General features: G+C 39.3%; 1 protein-coding gene across 3 annotated transcripts in view; it reads left to right on the top strand.

The window, feature by feature from the left end:
• The window catches only part of MAPK10 (mitogen-activated protein kinase 10), a 71,017-nt gene that overhangs the window by 25,527 nt on the left and 27,181 nt on the right, over nt 1-18,309 (top strand). For 2 of the 3 annotated variants that reach the window (XM_058837880.1, XM_058837879.1), the window contains exons 4-7: nt 1,126-1,184; nt 2,159-2,297; nt 3,254-3,419; nt 6,524-6,595. In XM_058837880.1, coding sequence (XP_058693863.1) covers nt 1,126-1,184; nt 2,159-2,297; nt 3,254-3,419; nt 6,524-6,595 — 436 coding nt within the window. Of the gene's footprint in view, nt 1-1,125; nt 1,185-2,158; nt 2,298-3,253; nt 3,420-6,523; nt 6,596-16,313; nt 16,386-18,309 lie in introns of all 3 variants that reach the window. The other variant, XM_058837881.1, reaches the window with a different exon arrangement.

Here is an 18,309-nt window from a genome sequence, read left to right as displayed (position 1 = left end):
CTTGACTTGATGGAAGCTACCCTCAGCCAGCCCAATGCACTGGGATTTGAAAAAGCAGGGATGAGCAAGAAGTTTTTTAATGGACTGGAAAGAGCAGAGGGGCAGCAGGAGCAGCACTAATTTTAAATGCGTAATTTTAAAGATGGTGCCTGAGAGCTGCTAACAGCACCCCATGGGTTGGGTCAGAGTTTTAATCTGTCTGTACAGTGAAGTGCAAATGAAGGAGAGGATTGTAAAGGCACCTTTGCAGAGGTAGCATTCAGTCTGAATATGTGGAGTAAAGAGAAAGAATGTTGAACAATTTCTGTTAGAAAACCTAAAGAGGTGATGGAGGGTGGGAAGGGAGACATTCAGGTGCTGCCTTCGTGGCAGCAGTGCTGCTGTCATTTACCCCTGTTACCTGCACAGAGGGAAAACAGGAAATCCAGATCTGTGAGGTCGCGTTGTTTCCTCTATTCTTTTTCACACATTCTTATCAGTGTTTTTCAACAGCCCAGCCCATTTAAAAACAAACAAACAATAATGCAAACCAAACAAGAGAAAGGCAAAAAGGAGTTGAAGTATGCAAGATGCCTTTGCTCAGGGTGTCTCTGTGTCAAAGTGCTTCTACTGAAAAGTTGTACTTCTGACAGGGAGGTACATGGATGGATGAGATTTGTATCAGCCAGCATGTGCATGTATGTGTCCTCAAAGGAATTGAGGCCGTGTCAGAGAAATGGAAGGACTACTGTTTAATAAGATGGTCCTTGATTTTTTGCATCATAATAGCATTCCTCATAAATAAGAAAATTCTGTCTGCAGCACAAAGACTGCTGTGCTAGATTGAGCTGAATTTGGTCTTTGAACCTGCAACTTCAGAATTCAGAAAGGTGTCTCACCTTTAGCACTTTGTTTTGTCACTGGTCATCCTTCTTTCAGATGATTTCAAAGTCACTTAGAAGAAATCTGAGAGATTTGTGGTATTTTATTTTGAATGGTGCTGATTTTTTACTGATCCATAAAGTGAGAAGTGTTAATATATAGAGAGCAGTGAAAAACAGTTTATTCTTTAACACAGTTCAAAATGGGTTCAACTGATTATGTATACCACTTCTCTTTATTCTTTTGTCTTATTTTGCTTTTCAGATTATAAGTTTATTAAATGTCTTCACACCACAGAAATCTCTGGAGGAGTTCCAGGATGTGTAAGTAACAGGGGTGGTAATTAAGCTAAAGCTTTAGGGGTGTGGGAGGCATTATGGTGTACCTCGATTGCAATAATTCAGCAAAATACAAAGGTTATAGCCCCCTCTTAGAAAGATAGTGTGAGTCTAGTGGGTAGAAAAATATTCTGAATTCCCATATTGAGAGGTCTTTTGACAATTTAAGGTGAAAAACAGTGGGTTTCATATATTTTGTGATATGACCTTTGTGTAATGTTATTTGCCTGGGGAACTAGGGGGAGGTGTAGAAGACAATCAACATCTCTGCTGGAACTTTGCCCTGCTGGACAATCACTACTGTACCTAGTATGAACCTGATGTGAATGAAATTTTAAGAATTCTCTGTTTTATATTGTTGCTCTCCTTTTATCTTCCTGTCTTTCCTGTATTCTGTACACACTGAATGGAAATGTGTTCCTATTCTGTAGTCTGATACCAGCAGTAACCAATTCATTGTAATGAGAATTTCGTGAAGTCATGCAAGCTTAGGAGGATTTTTGGAGGCATTTTGCATGGGGATGTATATTTTACCTCTCAGACACTTCTGTTTCTCTCAGACTCCTATGTGTACTGTGGTAGACATCCTTGCAGTGGTCAAAGGCTGAGCAGTCACATCATTTGGCGCTTGTGGGTCTTTTGGCTTTTGTGCATTTCTGTGTGGTGCTGTCTAATTACCCATGTAGGGTATAGTCTCTGGCATGGGGAATGCACCAAAGGGCAAATAATCCACCAGTTTTCCTGGTATGCTAAAAGAGTGGTGTCTCTGCAGTGAGATACAAACAGCACCATGATGCTGTGGTTAGTGGGAGCAGTCTCCAGCTGTGTTACTCCCAGTCATCAGAAATAAAGTGAATTATGAAGCAAGAAAAGGCATTGTTACTTATTTGAGATGATGCTGTGATTTGCCTTCAACACATAAAAAAAAAATAACCCTGTGGCTTTGCTTTTCCATTCAGCTACCTGGTAATGGAGTTAATGGATGCCAACCTGTGTCAGGTCATTCAGATGGAGCTGGACCATGAGCGAATGTCTTACCTTCTGTACCAAATGCTCTGTGGAATCAAGCATCTTCACTCTGCAGGGATTATTCACAGGGTAAGGGGCCTTTGGTTTAAAACTCAAGGCAGCATATTAAATGGTCACGAAGATTATAAATGCCACTTGACTCTTGTGTACTGTGGATCAAAGCCCTGTCTCCCAGTACAATGAATGTAAACATAAAAGCCACAGTCAGAGGTCAGGGGATATGGAATTGGCATTTGTCATCATTTACATGTGCTGAAACAAATGGAAAAACTGCTGAGTCTATGTTAAATGCATCTTCTCATTTTGCTTTTCCACATCAGTGGTGTGCCTGGTAAGGATGCGGTACCTAGCTATGGATGTGTTGATAGCAGGGTGGATCAGGTCATGTCACTGTGAGTAGGAGGGAATTTGAAATGCATTGAAAATACCCTGACTTAATTTCTTTATTGAAAAGTGCTTTTACTAATTTGGGATTTCCTCATTAAAAAAAAAAAAAAATCAAAAAACGTTTCCCTAAAGAAAAGAAAGGCTGATGAAGTGGGTTACAAAGTGGATGTTTTTTAACAAATTCTTCTTTCTTGGCATGTCATATGTTTAGCAGAGGGTTATAGATTTGGCTGCCAGATAGTCATCAGTTCAGGATGAGTTGAATTATTATAAAGGAAGCATAACATGAGCAGTTGGAATGTCTCTATCAGGTTCACAGCATTAAGAGAAAATAATCTAATCCAAACAGCACTCAGATACTAATCCTAGTTTCTGCATCTGCTAAATGCAATTAATTTAATGCTAGTAGGCTCCTGTTATTCAGGTAAACCCCACATTATGCTGAGGTAGAACAACTTCCAGAACAGCTAGAGAAACAATAGGAAGGTTTTGCTGTATATTTACAAGTATTTCTAAAAGTACCTGGGTCAGAAGAGGGAAAGACCATTTGAAAGATGACCTAAAGTACCTGTCCATATCACAGCTGTGCCTGGCTTTATAAAGGACAGTCACATGTCTTTTTTCACTGTCTTTTGCAGGATTTAAAACCAAGTAACATTGTAGTAAAATCTGACTGCACGTTGAAGATTCTGGATTTTGGGCTGGCCAGGACTGCAGGCACTAGCTTCATGATGACCCCGTATGTGGTGACACGTTACTACAGAGCACCGGAGGTCATCCTGGGAATGGGCTACAAGGAGAACGGTAGGGCTGCAGTGTCTCTGCACCAGGGCTCCTCAAGGGCAAGCTCTGCTTCCACCATCGTAGGGGAGACCCAAAGGAGGGACAGGAAATGTGATGGGAAATGATGGGAAATGACACCTGGAATTAGAGCAGTTCCTCAGTGTTGTGAACTGCAGCTGCAGAATGTGTTTGGGATGCACTGCTGGTGAATTTACCAGTGTGGGATTGCAGAGTAACAGGAAGCTTATTCTTAGTTATGCTTGAAGTTACAACTACAGTCAGCTCGTTTTGACCAGAATATCTTTGTCTTCTTTGGCCGTGAAAAAATGTGGGAACCACTGGAACTCTTGGATGAGTGACATCTTCTAAATTTGAGTCTGGATCTCTGAATTGCTTGAGGGACTAAAAGTACAAACTGAAATAGCAAATCCTAGCCCTTCCAGAATTTCTGTAAATCCAGAGCTAGATCTGAATTTCAGAAATTAATTTCTTCTTCATGATAAATTTAACGAAGTCCCAGGTTCTGCTGACAGGTTTCATCTCGTCAAGATCTATGGATAAATCTTGCAGTTTGACTTTGTTTTTTTAATGGAAAGTAGAATTGCAAAGAAGAGGAAAAAGCTGAAACTAAAAAAAACCACCAAAACAAAATGTATAATTTGTATATAATCTCCCTAGAAGTAAATAGGATATTCCACTGAATAGTCTGAGAGAGATCTTGGTTCTTGGAAATACTGTGAAAAGCAGGTGGGGGTGCTTCCCATGGAGAAGCGGGTAAGGAAGAACTCAAATTTTGCAGAAAATGAAGGGAAAACTTTTAAAGCTGTTCTCATTTTGTAACAAAACTGTGAATTGCATCTGAGTGCCAGGTAGAGCAGGCAGGAAAGGAGAGAATATTCTATTTTGCTCAGATTTTGCTGTCAAAGGTATAATTTGTGTGTTTGCGGAGGCTTTTTGACAGCAAATACAGCAAATATGACAAGACCAAGAATTTATTACAAAGTGTCCTTCTTTATTTAAGTTGAGGAGGTTAGCTAGCCTGAAGAACTTTTACTAACAGCCAACTGCATACTGTAAAGGGCAGTGAAACTGATTTTGGGAGCTGATTCCATGACTTCAGCACTACTGAAAATAGAATTACACAATCTCTTCTGAAATTAGCAAGTCCCTGTAAGAATTATGTGTAATGTTTATGAGTTTAAAGTATAAATTTTAATACAAAAGTCTAAAAAGTAGAGAAATTATTATTATTACACAGAGTCTTAGCTTAGAGAATAATTTCTGAAAATAAAGGAGTAATATTTCTTAAAGTATTTCGTTTGAAATTTTTGCTAAGTGCCATTAGAAATTTGCGCTAACACACTTTAGATAGTTCTTTAGTCAATATCCAGAGTTCTTCTATTGTCAAATGAGTTCATTTGTTGGTTTTTTTCTCCTCCAGACATTTAGTAGATGATTAGGGTTATTGTTGTTGTTATTGTCTGTGAAAGGACAGAGAGAGCATTTGCTTTTCACGTGATTAAAACTGCACCAAGAAAAAGTTAGACACACTTTTGTGATGAAGTGATTAGGAAAGCTCTAATGTTTGCATCATCCAAGGGTCCTGATCAAATGCCCATTGAAGTTAACACAGAGACTTCCTTTGACTTCCCTGGGCAATGAATCTGGCTTAAAATTAATTATCTTGTCTTACAAAGCCAAAATAAGGAAAGGAAGAAAACAAAATGTTTGAAAATGAAGCTCAGCTGTCCAAGGAACCGGACCAGCTCTCAAGGAAGTCAACAGAAAGGGTTATTCTTTGCTTCCCTGCTCTGGCCTATGCTGCCACATTACTGAAGCTCCCTGACTTTTTTCCCCTCTGACTACGTACACTGCCTGTATAAGGACTGTTCACTGCTTTCATTTTCTTTCTGCACTTGGTTGGCTAAAGATGCATAATTATCACCAGTTTGCTGCACTTCTATGGAAGGTCCCAAAACTGTCACTAGGAAGAAAACTCTGCCACTGCCTCAGGCATGCTTTTGCTGTCCCATGCCCCTGATACCTGTACCTTCCTTTTCCCAAATGGAACATTTCACCTTTATTTCGTTTTACCAAGAAATGAGTTGTTTGTTTGTTTCCTTGGTTTGTTTTGGATTGCTTTTGAAGGTTAAGAAAGGGGAAGAAAAAGAGGAGAAAACTGGTTGTGTAGGTCAGATATGACCAGAAAACGAGGATTTCAGGCTCAGAAACAACATAGCCTTTTAAAGCATTTCAAAGCAGTTTTTTCCTCTTCACGTGGAAGACAGATTTGTTTGGGTTTTTTCTGCAAGTACTGTGTAGCTATCTATCCAGCATTTTTTCTCTAAAGGGCAAAAAACCACCCCTATTCAAGTCAAGCAGCTAAAGTAACTGCATATTTCATCTAAAAGCTGAAAGCAGGATTGGGAATAGGAAATGCTTGTAGTCTTATTGATAGTTGTCCTTTGGAGCTTTTAATAAAAGCTTTTATTTTGAGTACCTACACAGTACAAAACAGAGTCCACTCAGGTCACGCTCTCTGGGAATGGAGGTACAGACATACACATAGATAGGACACAGGTATAGATCCTGAAAGAGGAGTTTTAAATAACCTTTAAGGGTGGCATTCCTCCATATGGCCCTTACTTGTGTGAGCAGTTCCATTTGGAATCTCTAGTCAGCTGCTGCACGGAGACTCAATGCTGGAGAACAAAGCCTAGAAACTCTGCAGGTGGGATTTATTACAGATTATCATGATCTGGTTCTTTTTGATTTTTCCCTAAAAAAATAAAAGGAGTTGTTTTTTAGCCGTAAATTCAGTATATACCATGGGTCTGTGCACTTGATCTTTACTTGCTAGCTCTGAACCTTTACCCAAAATGTTGATTTTAAACTTTTTTCACTGTTGTTACTAACTGCTGTTGAGCTGACTGACACAGCTTTTTTAAATTTAGTTACTTATTTTAGCTTTTGGTGAGACATGAAAAGGAAACCCAACAAAACCACAAAACAAACTGTACTGTTCTGATCAACCTGCTCTTTTTCCCCTCCTTTAGGAGTGAAATGTCGTAGTTAACTTTGCTTTTTTTTCCTCCTTCTTCACTTCCCTGTCTCTGCTGTTCTAGTGGATATATGGTCTGTGGGATGCATTATGGGAGAAATGGTTCGCCACAAAATCCTCTTTCCAGGAAGGGACTGTATCCTTGTGCCATTTGCTGCAGCTTCACCTATTATTTGTTCCTCTCCTCCACCCCATCCCTGTTACCATAAAATGACTATACCAGGACTGTAAAGATAGAAGCAGAAAGTTGAATCCCAGAGGTATGGCTAAATGAAAATAGTGCGCTACTGATATTGCAACAAATTGAAAATGAAAAACAGATGCACAGAATTATTTCAGTCAATTAAGTTACTCTAAAACCTGTAATCATTCCATTTTATATACTATTTACATCATGTCAATAAGCGTATAGAAAACAAGCATTATGATGGCAAATTGGACAGCTTTATTTACTATTCTTCAAGGGAAAAATAAGAAAAAAAGAAAGAAGTCCTAACTTGGCCCATCTCGTTCCTGTAAATCTGTTTTTCTGCTTTTATGTTTTGGAAATATTGACTTCATAACATTTGTGGTGACATCATAATCTTTTGCTTGCTAATGCATCATGGTTTTGGATTCATCTCAATGCTGTATGGGCTCAGTGTTGGGTCAATACAACATTTTTTTTCTTTAAAACAAAATGAAGAATTTGACTCACCCAGTTTAAGGCAACCGTTTATCTTCTGTGGTTTCCAAATTGGCCTGAAATCAGATTCTCTTGATTTAAAAATGAACTTCCCTTTACTTGCATGAGGTCTGTGTTGTCAATTAAACTATATTTCCCTCCCATCTTGTTCTTCTTGTCTTGGGTGATATTATTTTTGCCCCTTCCAAGGTGGTGAAAGCAATATTAGAAAATGAAAACAAAAGAGGAGGCGTCTGCTTAACCTCCTGTTTATCACAGGCTAAACCTGCCTGTGCTGGCTTGGAAATGTGTGTTTTGCCCATCAGAATATAATGAAATCTTCACTTTCAGAAACAAAAAGGCATATTAGTTTCAGCTAGTTGGCAGAAAGGCACCATGAAAGTCTGGCATCAGCAGCCACTGGCATTTGGTGTGAAGAAAACCCAGCTTTCACAGACATGTAGCCATGAAAGCAATTAATTTTTTGCCGACTTTTGAGTAATTCCTGCCATGTTTGTCAAAGTTGTGTCCTGTTTTCACAGCTCTGACAATGCTCCCTGAAAGCTGAGCTCTGCCTGGTGCTGCAGTGAAGATGCAGCTGTACTTCTCTAACAGGGAGGTGGAGGGACAGCAGGTACCTCCTGTTTGCTCAGGGGGTGACAGCAGCACTGTACTGCTTCCAGTCTTACAGGAAGAGGGGATGGAAAGTTATTGGATGCAAAACAAGGCAGGGAGGTTAAAATGGTGATTTTATTTTTTTTAGTAGGTAGCTTTGAGATGCTTAAAGGTGCTGAGCCGTCCCTGCAGCAGGAAGAACAGGCTGCACACACACTTTCAGCTGCAACCTCGAAGTGCAGAGCAGCTCCCAGCATTCCCAAGACCTGGAATTCAGTGTGATAGTTATGCTGTGTTTCAGTGGTAACACCACCCCAAAAACACCATCAAAACTCTTCCTCCAAACAATACACTCTTTCCCTCTTAAAAACAAAAACAAACAAAAAAACAACCAAAACAAAAAACCCCATGCCCCCCAAAAAACCCCAACCTAAACTATCTATAATACACTTGAGATTCAGCTGTAAATACTGAGGATATTTCTGTTTAATCTTTTCTGGGAGATGTCTGAGATTTTCGTTGATAAGCAGCTAGAATTCATACAAAGAATGGTTTCAGGGTAAAAGCATAATAGCATGGTTAATGGGTTTGCTCTTCTTTTTCAACAACAAATTAGGAGATATGTTATTTTTCCCATGTCTAGAAAAAAGGTTAATGCTATATAATTTAAGCAATGTAGCTTTAAAAAAAATTATTCAGACATGAGAATGACTTTGTTTCTGGCTGGCTGTGGAAACAGTCTCTTATGACTGTTGTATTCAGGGATAGCAGTAAAATATTTTTAAAATATCTTTTAACATTTCAGCATCAGCTGAGAATAACAACTGAATTTTTTTAACAAATGCAGCAAACATTGTGTAAGTTGTGGGATAGTCCTACTTTTTGAATAATTGGAAATCCTGTATCCTGAAGTAGAATGTATATGGGCCAGGTCACAATTACTACTGTGCTTTCATGGCGAGTTTATTCAGGTGAGTGGGAAGTTTAAAACAAAAAAACTTTAAAAAAAGAATAAAGAAGAGAAAGAAAAAAACCCAAAAACATCTGTACATTAATTTCCAAGTCAGAACTCATTTGTTAACCAGTTTGACCCCATGAATGAGTTGTCAGTGTTGGAAAGACTGGTCTGTGTTTGGGTCCATATGATTTCCCACCCCTCCATGGCTGTTGATGAGCAGATCTAGTTTCCCTCCCAGGTGCAGGAAGAGCTGGAGAAGCATTTGTGCAGCTGCAGGTAAACTTCACAGAAGCACATTACATACTTCCCTTGGGCTACTTAACACTTTCCAGCAGGGAGTTTTCTAGCTGAAAGAGGCAAGTCTGTATAAAACTAAAAAATATCATTTTTTAAATCATTCAAAAACTGTCTACTGTGTGCACTCACTATCAATATAAGCTTACTCATTACTAGTCTGGCTTAGGAACATTTGCGTATGGCACAGTATACGTCTAAGAAAAATTCACAGCTGCTGCCGTGTTTTATGGAAAGAAAATATTTTAAAAGTTAATCTCATCTAAACTCATCCCATTGTGTTACCACTGCACTCAGGTGCTGCTGACATGAAATGAAATTTAATTTTTAAAGTCTTTGTGGAAATTAAAACATGGAGGAGATTAGTTTCAGAACCTCTCATCTATGTCAACAAGAAATTCTCTTTTAAGCTGCTATGAGAAAGCTCTGGAATCTGGATAGACTACAGCTGTTTTTCAGACAAGTTAAGAACAGCCTCCAGTGTCCTGCAGAGTACTGGGTAGAAATTACCTGGCAGGTACCCTCATTCATTGTTATTCAGCTAAGGCAGACATTTCAAAATACTGTCAGGGAAACTTCCCTGTAAGAAATCAGACTCTCAAGAAGAAATCCACCTATCAATCCATTTCCAGATGGATTTCCAAACCAAAATATTCCTGACAACTTCTGGTAAGCTTTTGTAGTCCACTTCTGAGTTTCTTGCTCAGTTTCTTTGATGCTTATTCTGCTTTTGTAAAACCAGAAAGAATGTGAGCAGCTAAAAACTGCCTGAACTCTTGGATGCCATTGGAAATACATTAGAAAATTCCAGGGCTTTCCCCAAAGCTGATTCAGCTCTAGGTAATAACGTCTTCAAAATCTAATAAGATTTCAGTTTAAGGATTGGAAATGTATTTCTGGCTTTTTATTTGAAGAGAAGGGGAAACTTAAAAGGAATGCTTTCAGGTGAGATAGTTTGATTAAGATCTGAGCTGCCAAGTCCACAGTGATGTCCTACAGGCACACGTGACTTAGTGGGGAAAATAAAGTGATCAGAGCATGTATTTTCAGTACTGAAAAGAAGGAGGAATGTAGAGGATGGTACTATAGTAATTTCAGGTATGAGTACTTCAGCAGATCAAAGGAAAACAGTGATTTAGCCATAGAAATATATTGTGATAATAGCCAAGAGTCCGAAATTTTGCAAGGCCTGAATTTCCACTGTAAATATAGAGAACAGAATTCCTACTGCAAGTAGCTTAAATTCTAAGACAGTCAAAAGAGAAAATACCATTAAAATAGGAAGAGAGAAAAGTTCCAACTTTCTTCTGCGTAATTATAAACATCCAAAATTAATTGTGAAGAGAAGTCAGCATTAAAAGATACAGTTAATGTTTCTGTGGCCAGATTTTCAAAAACTCACTTTCCCACCAGCTGCCTTTGAGATTGGTGGGTTTAAAAGATGCTCTCTGACATCTGACAAAAAATGCTCTGTTGCCTTAGAAAACAAAGGTTGCATCAAGAAAGTCTTTTAGGAAAAAGTGATGCCTTTCCACCACTCATAAGCAGAATTTATCTTTGCATTTGATTTGCATTGATTAATAGGTGTAATTTTAGTGTTTTGAGAGCATTTTTGGATGCTTCTTAAACTACAGGACAATAAAAACTTCTGCACTTTTGTTAAGTGCAGCCTGCTGTTTTTCTTTTTCCGGGTAGTATTTTCTTAAGGCTTGTTTTGTCTTAAAACCAAAACCAGCAGCTAGCATCAGGATTATTTAAAAGGACCAGTTAAGTGTGACTGGCCTGGCTTTCCAGGTAGGATCAGCTGGTCCATGCTAGCCTGCTGCTTAAGTGTGTGTTAGCTATGATGGCATTGATGGCTAAGTTTGGATTTTGTTGACCTGGATTTTAATTCCCCGAGTATTTGGTTTTGGACTCAGGATTTGTCTTAAAGTTTGCTCATGTGAGGTGGGGCCTGTTTCAAAGAGCTCTCAGAGTAGATGTGAGGATGATTTGGCTGTTGCCATTTTTCTCCTTTTTTTAAATTCAGATAATCATATTCCAACAGTTGAGAGTGTACTTTTCACTTAGCATGAAACCCCCATGCTGTCTGTCATCTGTGTGGCTCTTGGACTGCATCCCAGGTGCTGCAGTGAAGATGATCCACTGCTTGTTTCCCATCATTCACCTTAAAGATTTTCAGGACACGCTGCTGCCTTGTATGAATTTCAACCAAGGCAAGTTTTAATTGTGTTTTCTGGCACCTGTAGAACTGGATGGTCTCAAATGTTTTGGTTTTTTTTTTTCCTGTGGCATTAATCAGTTTTTTTCTTGATGGCAGCTGTGCTAAACTGAGCTGAGACAGACTGAAACAGTTGAGCAGAGAATTTAGAACTTGTGGACAAAACAGTACTGAAATGCCTTTTCTCAAGAGCATGTGGCTATTTGGACAGGATCAAAATAAAGAACTGGAACACATTCAAAATCACATGAAGCTGAGTCAGGAGAGGTTTAGGTTGGATATCAGGTAAAGGTTTTTCACCTAGAGGATGACTGGGCACCAGAACAGGGCAGTGGTCACAGCACCAACCTGAAGGAGTTCAAGGAGTGTTTGGACAAAGCTCTCAGGCACATGGTGTGACTCCTGGAGTGTGCTGAGCAGGAGCAGGAGGTGGACTTGGTGAGCCTGATGGGTCCCTTCCAACTCAGCATGTTCTGTGATTCCTGTTCCAGATATGAAAACATACAAGTATCCTCAAATTATCTGCTAGTTTGTTTGTATTGAAGCAAGAGAGACCACCTGTGGTTTTCCTACTGGAAGAGGTAACACAAGTGTACTTGAACACTCTTTGAGACCTAAGAAGAGATACTTCAAAATCAAAATGTAAAAGAAGCTAAAAAGAGGACCTAGGAAATGCAGGATTTCAGTGCTATGGTTTGTTAGACACAGTGTAGTGTGTTTCACATTCCTTGGCAAGATTATCTGTAGGTCTCTCTTACTGTCATGGGTTTTTTTTATATAGTTATATAAAAAAAAAAACAGGGAAAAAGGGAAAGGCATGAGTCATCCCTTGTGCCTCCATTCATTCTTGAGCTTGCTGCTCAGGATTCCCATGGCTTTTTCAGTCATTTTTAACAGTCATTTTTTAGCACTTATTTGGCACTGCAGGCTAAGAGGCAGGAGCCTTCTCCAGTGCAGGCTTCCCACTGGGTCACAAAAAGTTTAAAAAAAGACAGAAATTCACAGGTTGTTCTGAAACCTCACCCTTGTAAAATGGTGGCAATTCCCTTTTGATTCCATATAGCATCTGCCAGGAGAGCACCTGTATTCCATGGTGTTCAGCCAGAAGAAAATTAGAAGTCACTAAGGCAATTATTCAAACACTTAAGAACCTTATTACTGTTATTGAGAAATATTAAGGTTTTCATGGCATCATGTGGAAAGTAGTGTATCAAATTAGAAAGGAAAAACTTTCTCAGGAAATCTTAATGGATTGAGCTGATACTGTGCTGAGCAAGCAGTTGTTAAAACATGTTAAAATATATGTATATAAAAAATACAAGCACAAAGGGAAGGGTTTTGGTGTCTCAGCAAGGAGATTGGAATGTCACAAAACTAGGAGTTTACCATGACTTAGCCAGAATTGAGGGAGATAAGGGTTTGGTGGTTTGGGGAGGGTTTTAATCCTTTTCAAGTGTTTGAACCATCTCCACAATGGTCAACAGGAGTGCCACACATCACAGACTTTCCTTGGCACTGGCAGGTCTGGAGCCTTTGTAGCTGTCGTATCTGGAGTACATGAAATAATGCAGATTTGCCCATGTATTACTGAGAATTACCACATATTTTTATAAACCATTCCTTTTTTTTTTTTTTTAATTGCATAGAAATAACTGAAAAACCTTTTTTAAAAAGTACAGCATCCAATACAGCCTGCCGTATTTTTCATTTTGAAAATTCATGTAAGGGCCTAGAAATGGTTCTTCAGAGCAGACATCAGTACAGATCTGCAGATCAGTACTCTCAAAACAGAGTTGGAAGTAAAGAGAGGTCCTGCCCAGTAAGGCATCTGTCCATTTTAGGAGAATTTAGAAAGAGAAGCTCACTGTTATCACAGGCATACTCAGCTGCCTTGACATTTCACTGGAATTTGCACCGTAGCCATTGGCAAGCAGTGTTGTGCTAAACAACACTGAATATTTTGGCCTACAGTTACACAAGTAAAATCAGGTATCATGATTTGCTTCATTAATATGTCTGACATTATCTTCTTCAGTTAGTGTTGAGGAGGTGAACATCTCTTTTCAGCTGTCACAGGGGTGATTTCTGCATCACTGAAACAGGAGCAATCACAAATGTGAATGTTTGGTATTCTCACTAGTGCTCTGGGAAGAAAGTGTGAACCAGCCCATGAGGTTGGAAAAGATAGCAAAGCTCATTCAGCTGTGCCTGCATCTCTGGTCTCTGGAGCATCCTGTGGCTTGCATTTAATGAATATTAATTTGAATGTCACATTTTTCATTGAATGACAGCTGGATCTTACAGAGTGCAAGACTGAAAAGCCACCTCAGTGGGAGTTTGAGCAAGGGCAGTTACAGATTCTCCCTATGGGCTCCCTCTCATTGTTTTGTGAAGCCCCAGAGAACCTGCAGTTTTGCAGGAGAATGTAGATTTACCAGGGAGGTGTCTACAAAAGGTTGGCTTGGGTCATCTCCATATAGAAACATCTTTGGGTAGTTCTACAATTCCTGACTCTTCTGCATCTCTGCTGGAGGGAATCTGAAATCTGGAAGGATGAGCAAGCACCCATTTGGGTCAAGAAGTACCTGTTTTCTGGGGAATCAGAACCAGGAGGTAGCCCAAAGAAGATTTTCTGTAGGGTTAAGATGTTTTCCTTGTCCAGGAAGACACGTGCATGTGGTTTCTGGTGAGCTTTTGTTCAAGCTGGCTATGCCAGGGTGGCATTTGATGTCCTTGGCAATTTACTCATATTCTGAAGTGTGTGTACACATTCAAGAATGTGTTCCAGAGTGTACAATAATCTGGCTTGTAGAGATTCTGAACACATTAAAAATGCCCTCTTAGTATTACTCCTAGTAATCCAGGACCTGGATATTCCAATGGTGAGCGGGTTTCCCATCAAGGGCTACCCAAATCTCAGCAATTTCACTTCAGAGAGTCTTGAAAAGCCGTAGGTTAAACTTCTCAAAGCTGTTTAACTTGATCTTAAAAACATCAAGGCAAATAGTTGCTAAACTGAAGCTTTACCTTGAATCATGCAGAGGTCTGTTACTAGAAGTTAGCCTGCCCTTGATTAAAGCTTAGGAATGTTACATGTGTAGATGTAGCATTGCCAGCATTTGTGATTATCTCGCATTCGAAAAAAAAATCTTTTACCAGGTGTCAATTTTCAGTGCTTTGGAGGTGAATGCAGGTATTTAGAGATTGTGGTGTGCTTGTTTTTTTTTTTTTTTCCTGATGCTTGTATGAGTGAAATTAGTTGGACTGCAACATCTGGATTGATGTTGGACTAAATGATGCAGAGGATCAACGCCTAGATCTCTGTTCTTCAGTCCTTTCTGGAGCTTTGCACAAGTCTCAGTTCCTCGACTGGGGCTTCTGACAGCTGCTGCTGTGTGTGCTGAAATTCTTAACCTCTAACTAACTACTTCTAACAAGCAGCTAAATCCTGGTTGTACTTTGATTTATTTCTAATTGCCTCAGGAGGTGAAAAAGAGGCAGCAGTCAAGAAGGCTCTTGGGACATTGGTTATATTTAGGCGTTTATCTTTGCTCCTTCTGATTTGGAAATTTTCAAAGAGCTTCCTTCCTAAAACCTCAGGCATCAAGGGGAATAATCATCTCTGATTTTACACAGTTGGCAGTTTAGTAAGGCACTAGTTCAACTTGTGTGTGCCCTCTGGAGCATAGCATAGAGCAGTGATGTCAGGAGGCAGCCTCTGAAAATAAAAAGGAATTAATAACAGACGAACAAACAACTGCTTGCTCTATCTTTTCCTGATATTTTGCATGCCATTTAGCTTGTGATGAAAGCAGCAATAATTTGCATCTCTAGATCTGCTTGTTGCTTCCAATCAAGTAGCCTTTCCTTTAGTTCTTTATTTTTTGTTTATTGCTTTATTTATTGTGTAGTGTTGAAGCTTTTCATATTCTAAATAAAGCAACAAGGGAACCTTAGACCCAGGCATGTTAAGATTTCCACAGATATGACATTTGCCTTCAAAGTCAAATGCACTTTAAACTGTTGCCAAATATGAAGTTGTAAGAGTAAATTTAACCAAGCAGCATGATGCTTTCATATTTTTTCCCCCGTTTCTGGCCCTGAGACCGGTCTGTCCCTGTGCTTGCTTTCGTGCCCTATGACTTATCATATAGCAAGGACAGCAGAGGTAATGTGGTTCCATGGAATCAGTATGGGGGAAAAATGCCACCTTAATCCTGTGCTGGATATAAGGAGTCTGATTTTCATCTTGTGCTCCAGTGTAAATTGTCATGGGCTTTGTTTGACCCAGCTGAACTGCTCTTCCCTGTTGGAGGTAAATAGGCCCCCACTTTTCTTTGAATATTTTCTTTGAATTTTCTTTGAATTAAGGTACAGCTTAGCACTTCTGTGTCTCAATTGTCCTATTTGGAAATCACAATTTCCTATCATGGCAAATGGAAATCTTATGAGATTCTCAAGATCCCTGTGATGGACTGCTGGCTTCACTGAGATTCGATGGAAGTGAGCCAACAAGCCCTAAAGCAAGCATTGTTGGAGTTGAATGATCTCAAAAATTCTATTCATAACCCCAAATCAGCGGTGGATATGTTTTCACAAGGACCCAAGTTCCTTTTGTGGCTTCTGGCAGTTCAGCTTGTGAAAATATGCATGGATCTCTGGTAGCTGGAATGATAAAGGAATAGCAATTTGCATATCCTTATTGAATACAGAGACCAGCATCCATTTACAAGACAAAGCATCATAAACCTAGGTAATGAATACAAATGAAAACTTGAAAAAGACAAAATTAATTGGTAAATTTTAATTACAAAGTTGTATTATGACACAGTAGCCAGCCGTGGGTCTCAGTTGGGTTTCTGTATTTAATAGCATTGTCTTTCATCCACACTGGGTTAAAGGAAACTGTTGGAGTCGATTTTTCTCAGACCTGCTCTGTTGTCATGAAACTTGTGTGCTCAGGCAGAAAAGCAGCCGCCGAGAGCAAGAGGCAGGTCTGTGTCTGCAGGAGCTGTGCTATAGCATGATTGGATAAGTCTTCTCATTTATTTGTTGTTCTGTTCCTGTTTTCTTGTTTACCTTCATTTCATTTTTGTTTTCAGTTGACATGTGGTCAGTAGGGTGCATCATGGGAGAAATGATTAAAGGTGCTGTGTTGTTTCCTGGCACTGATCGTATCCTTCCTAGCAGCCATTCTGGCCCCAGTAGGTACTTCCAACCCTTTCCCTTCCAGCCCCTTCCCACTAGACTAGTGCTGACATACCTCTGTTCTGTACCTAAAGAGCTGGGTTAAGGCCCACTGCAAAATCCCTGCAAACCAAAATGTCAACAACCCATTACTGCCTCTCATCAAAAGCCTTAGGTGGAAACCGCAGTAAGTACAGCATGAGGAGATGGAAAACAACATCCCACACGGTTCATCAGAATTGCTTTCTGCAGCCAGTGACCACAGTTTTGTTATGAATGTCTCTTTATTAATTTGGTGGTGTGTGGGAGGGGTGTATTTCACAAATGAAAGGTTTTTTTAAAGGTGGTAGAAGGGTAGGCCCAAGTCACTGCTTACTTCAGGATGAGATGTAAGAGGTTCTGCATTTCACATGCATTTCTGCATCTCTGATTAACTCAGACATGAGTCACAGAAATGGTTATTGGTTATAGACTCATAGAATTGCTTATTTGCTTTGTTTGGTTGCTCTTCATGTGGTATTAAAGTACAAAAGTAGGAAATGGTTTCAGTTTGAGCACAACTTCTTCCCAAGACTAGAATGATCACTTGGTAGTAGTTTAATGGCTCAGAAGTCTGGATGTTTATTGGGAAACTGTTCTAATGGACTTGGATCTGCCATCTTTTATTTAAGTACATGGAACTGTTATGTGAAAGCAGAATATTTTCTTGACATCAAAAAGAAGAGATTTACAGATAAACACACTAAGTCAGTGGACAAGCAGACTAGGAATATATTTATTTTCCTGAGAGACCATCCTACGCTCAGGGCTGAGTCAGACATATTTCTTATTTTGTTCCATGCTTTATTACAGCACTTTAGTATTTATCAGATTGTGGAACACTTTTTGTGTATAACAATAACTGAGATCAGTACATTCTTTATCGAACTCCAGTCTTTCACTGTCCATAGGATCATGAATATGAGAAATGGGCATGGCCTGTGTACAAGTTTCCCTTCTATTTTAAATTCTGTACTTAGATGGCAGAGGAGTTTCCAAGCATTATTAATTTTTATGTAACTTTCTCTCAGTAGGTGTGTATGTAAACTTGTGTGTGTATTTACACGTACTCACCAGCTCACTTCAGCATTTCTGACCTCATTTACATTTTAAAGGGTTCATTATTTTGATCAAAATGTGGAAAAAGTATCATCTGAAGAGCATTAAAGAAATGAAAGTAGTTAATTATATCATTAATATTTTCACAGCCTTGCCTTGTAAGATTCTAATTTGTGTTTCATCCAAAATGCTAGGTGACCATACCCATACTGGAATGAGCAATATACTTTCCTTGTCCCTGTGTATGATCTGGGGCACATCTCCTCTGCTTATGTGAAAGTAAATGTTTCCCTTCTGTGTATTAATGGAAATCATTAACACCAATTTGTGCTCCAGATTTGCTGTGCTTCTGTTTCCTGTCAATGTGGAGTCAGATGTGAGTGTAGGGGTGAGCATCCCTCAGTGTTGTAGCCAGAACTTGTTTTATGTTCATAGACCTACATTTTACAAGCTAACATTCAAAGATATCCCCAAATAAATCTGAAAATAATTGAATACATCTTAAATAGGATTTCAAAAACTGGTCTCTTTGACACAGCTGCATGATTGTTAAAAAGAACTTGCGCAAAGCCTCTATAATTAAACCATTGTGTGGCTTCTATTATTGCAATAACTCCACAGAAATTGTCATTACCAGCTGCTGATTTCTTTGGGATCCGCCTGTAATTGAGTTCATGTTCTTCATTTTTATTTACGCTACGTTGCTAAACTTGCTCTGTGTTTTCTGTACCTCTTTGTTTTTCTTCTGCTGTTCCATGGGTGCCTGTTCCATGGACAGAGAACGATGATGTTGCTGTCTTTCAGGCTGCACCT

The sequence above is a fragment of the Poecile atricapillus genome, chromosome 4 (assembly GCF_030490865.1).
Source record: "Poecile atricapillus isolate bPoeAtr1 chromosome 4, bPoeAtr1.hap1, whole genome shotgun sequence".
Lineage (NCBI taxonomy): Eukaryota > Metazoa > Chordata > Aves > Passeriformes > Paridae > Poecile > Poecile atricapillus.
Note: the sequence above shows the minus strand (reverse complement) of the source record. Positions and strands in the feature narration are given on the sequence as shown.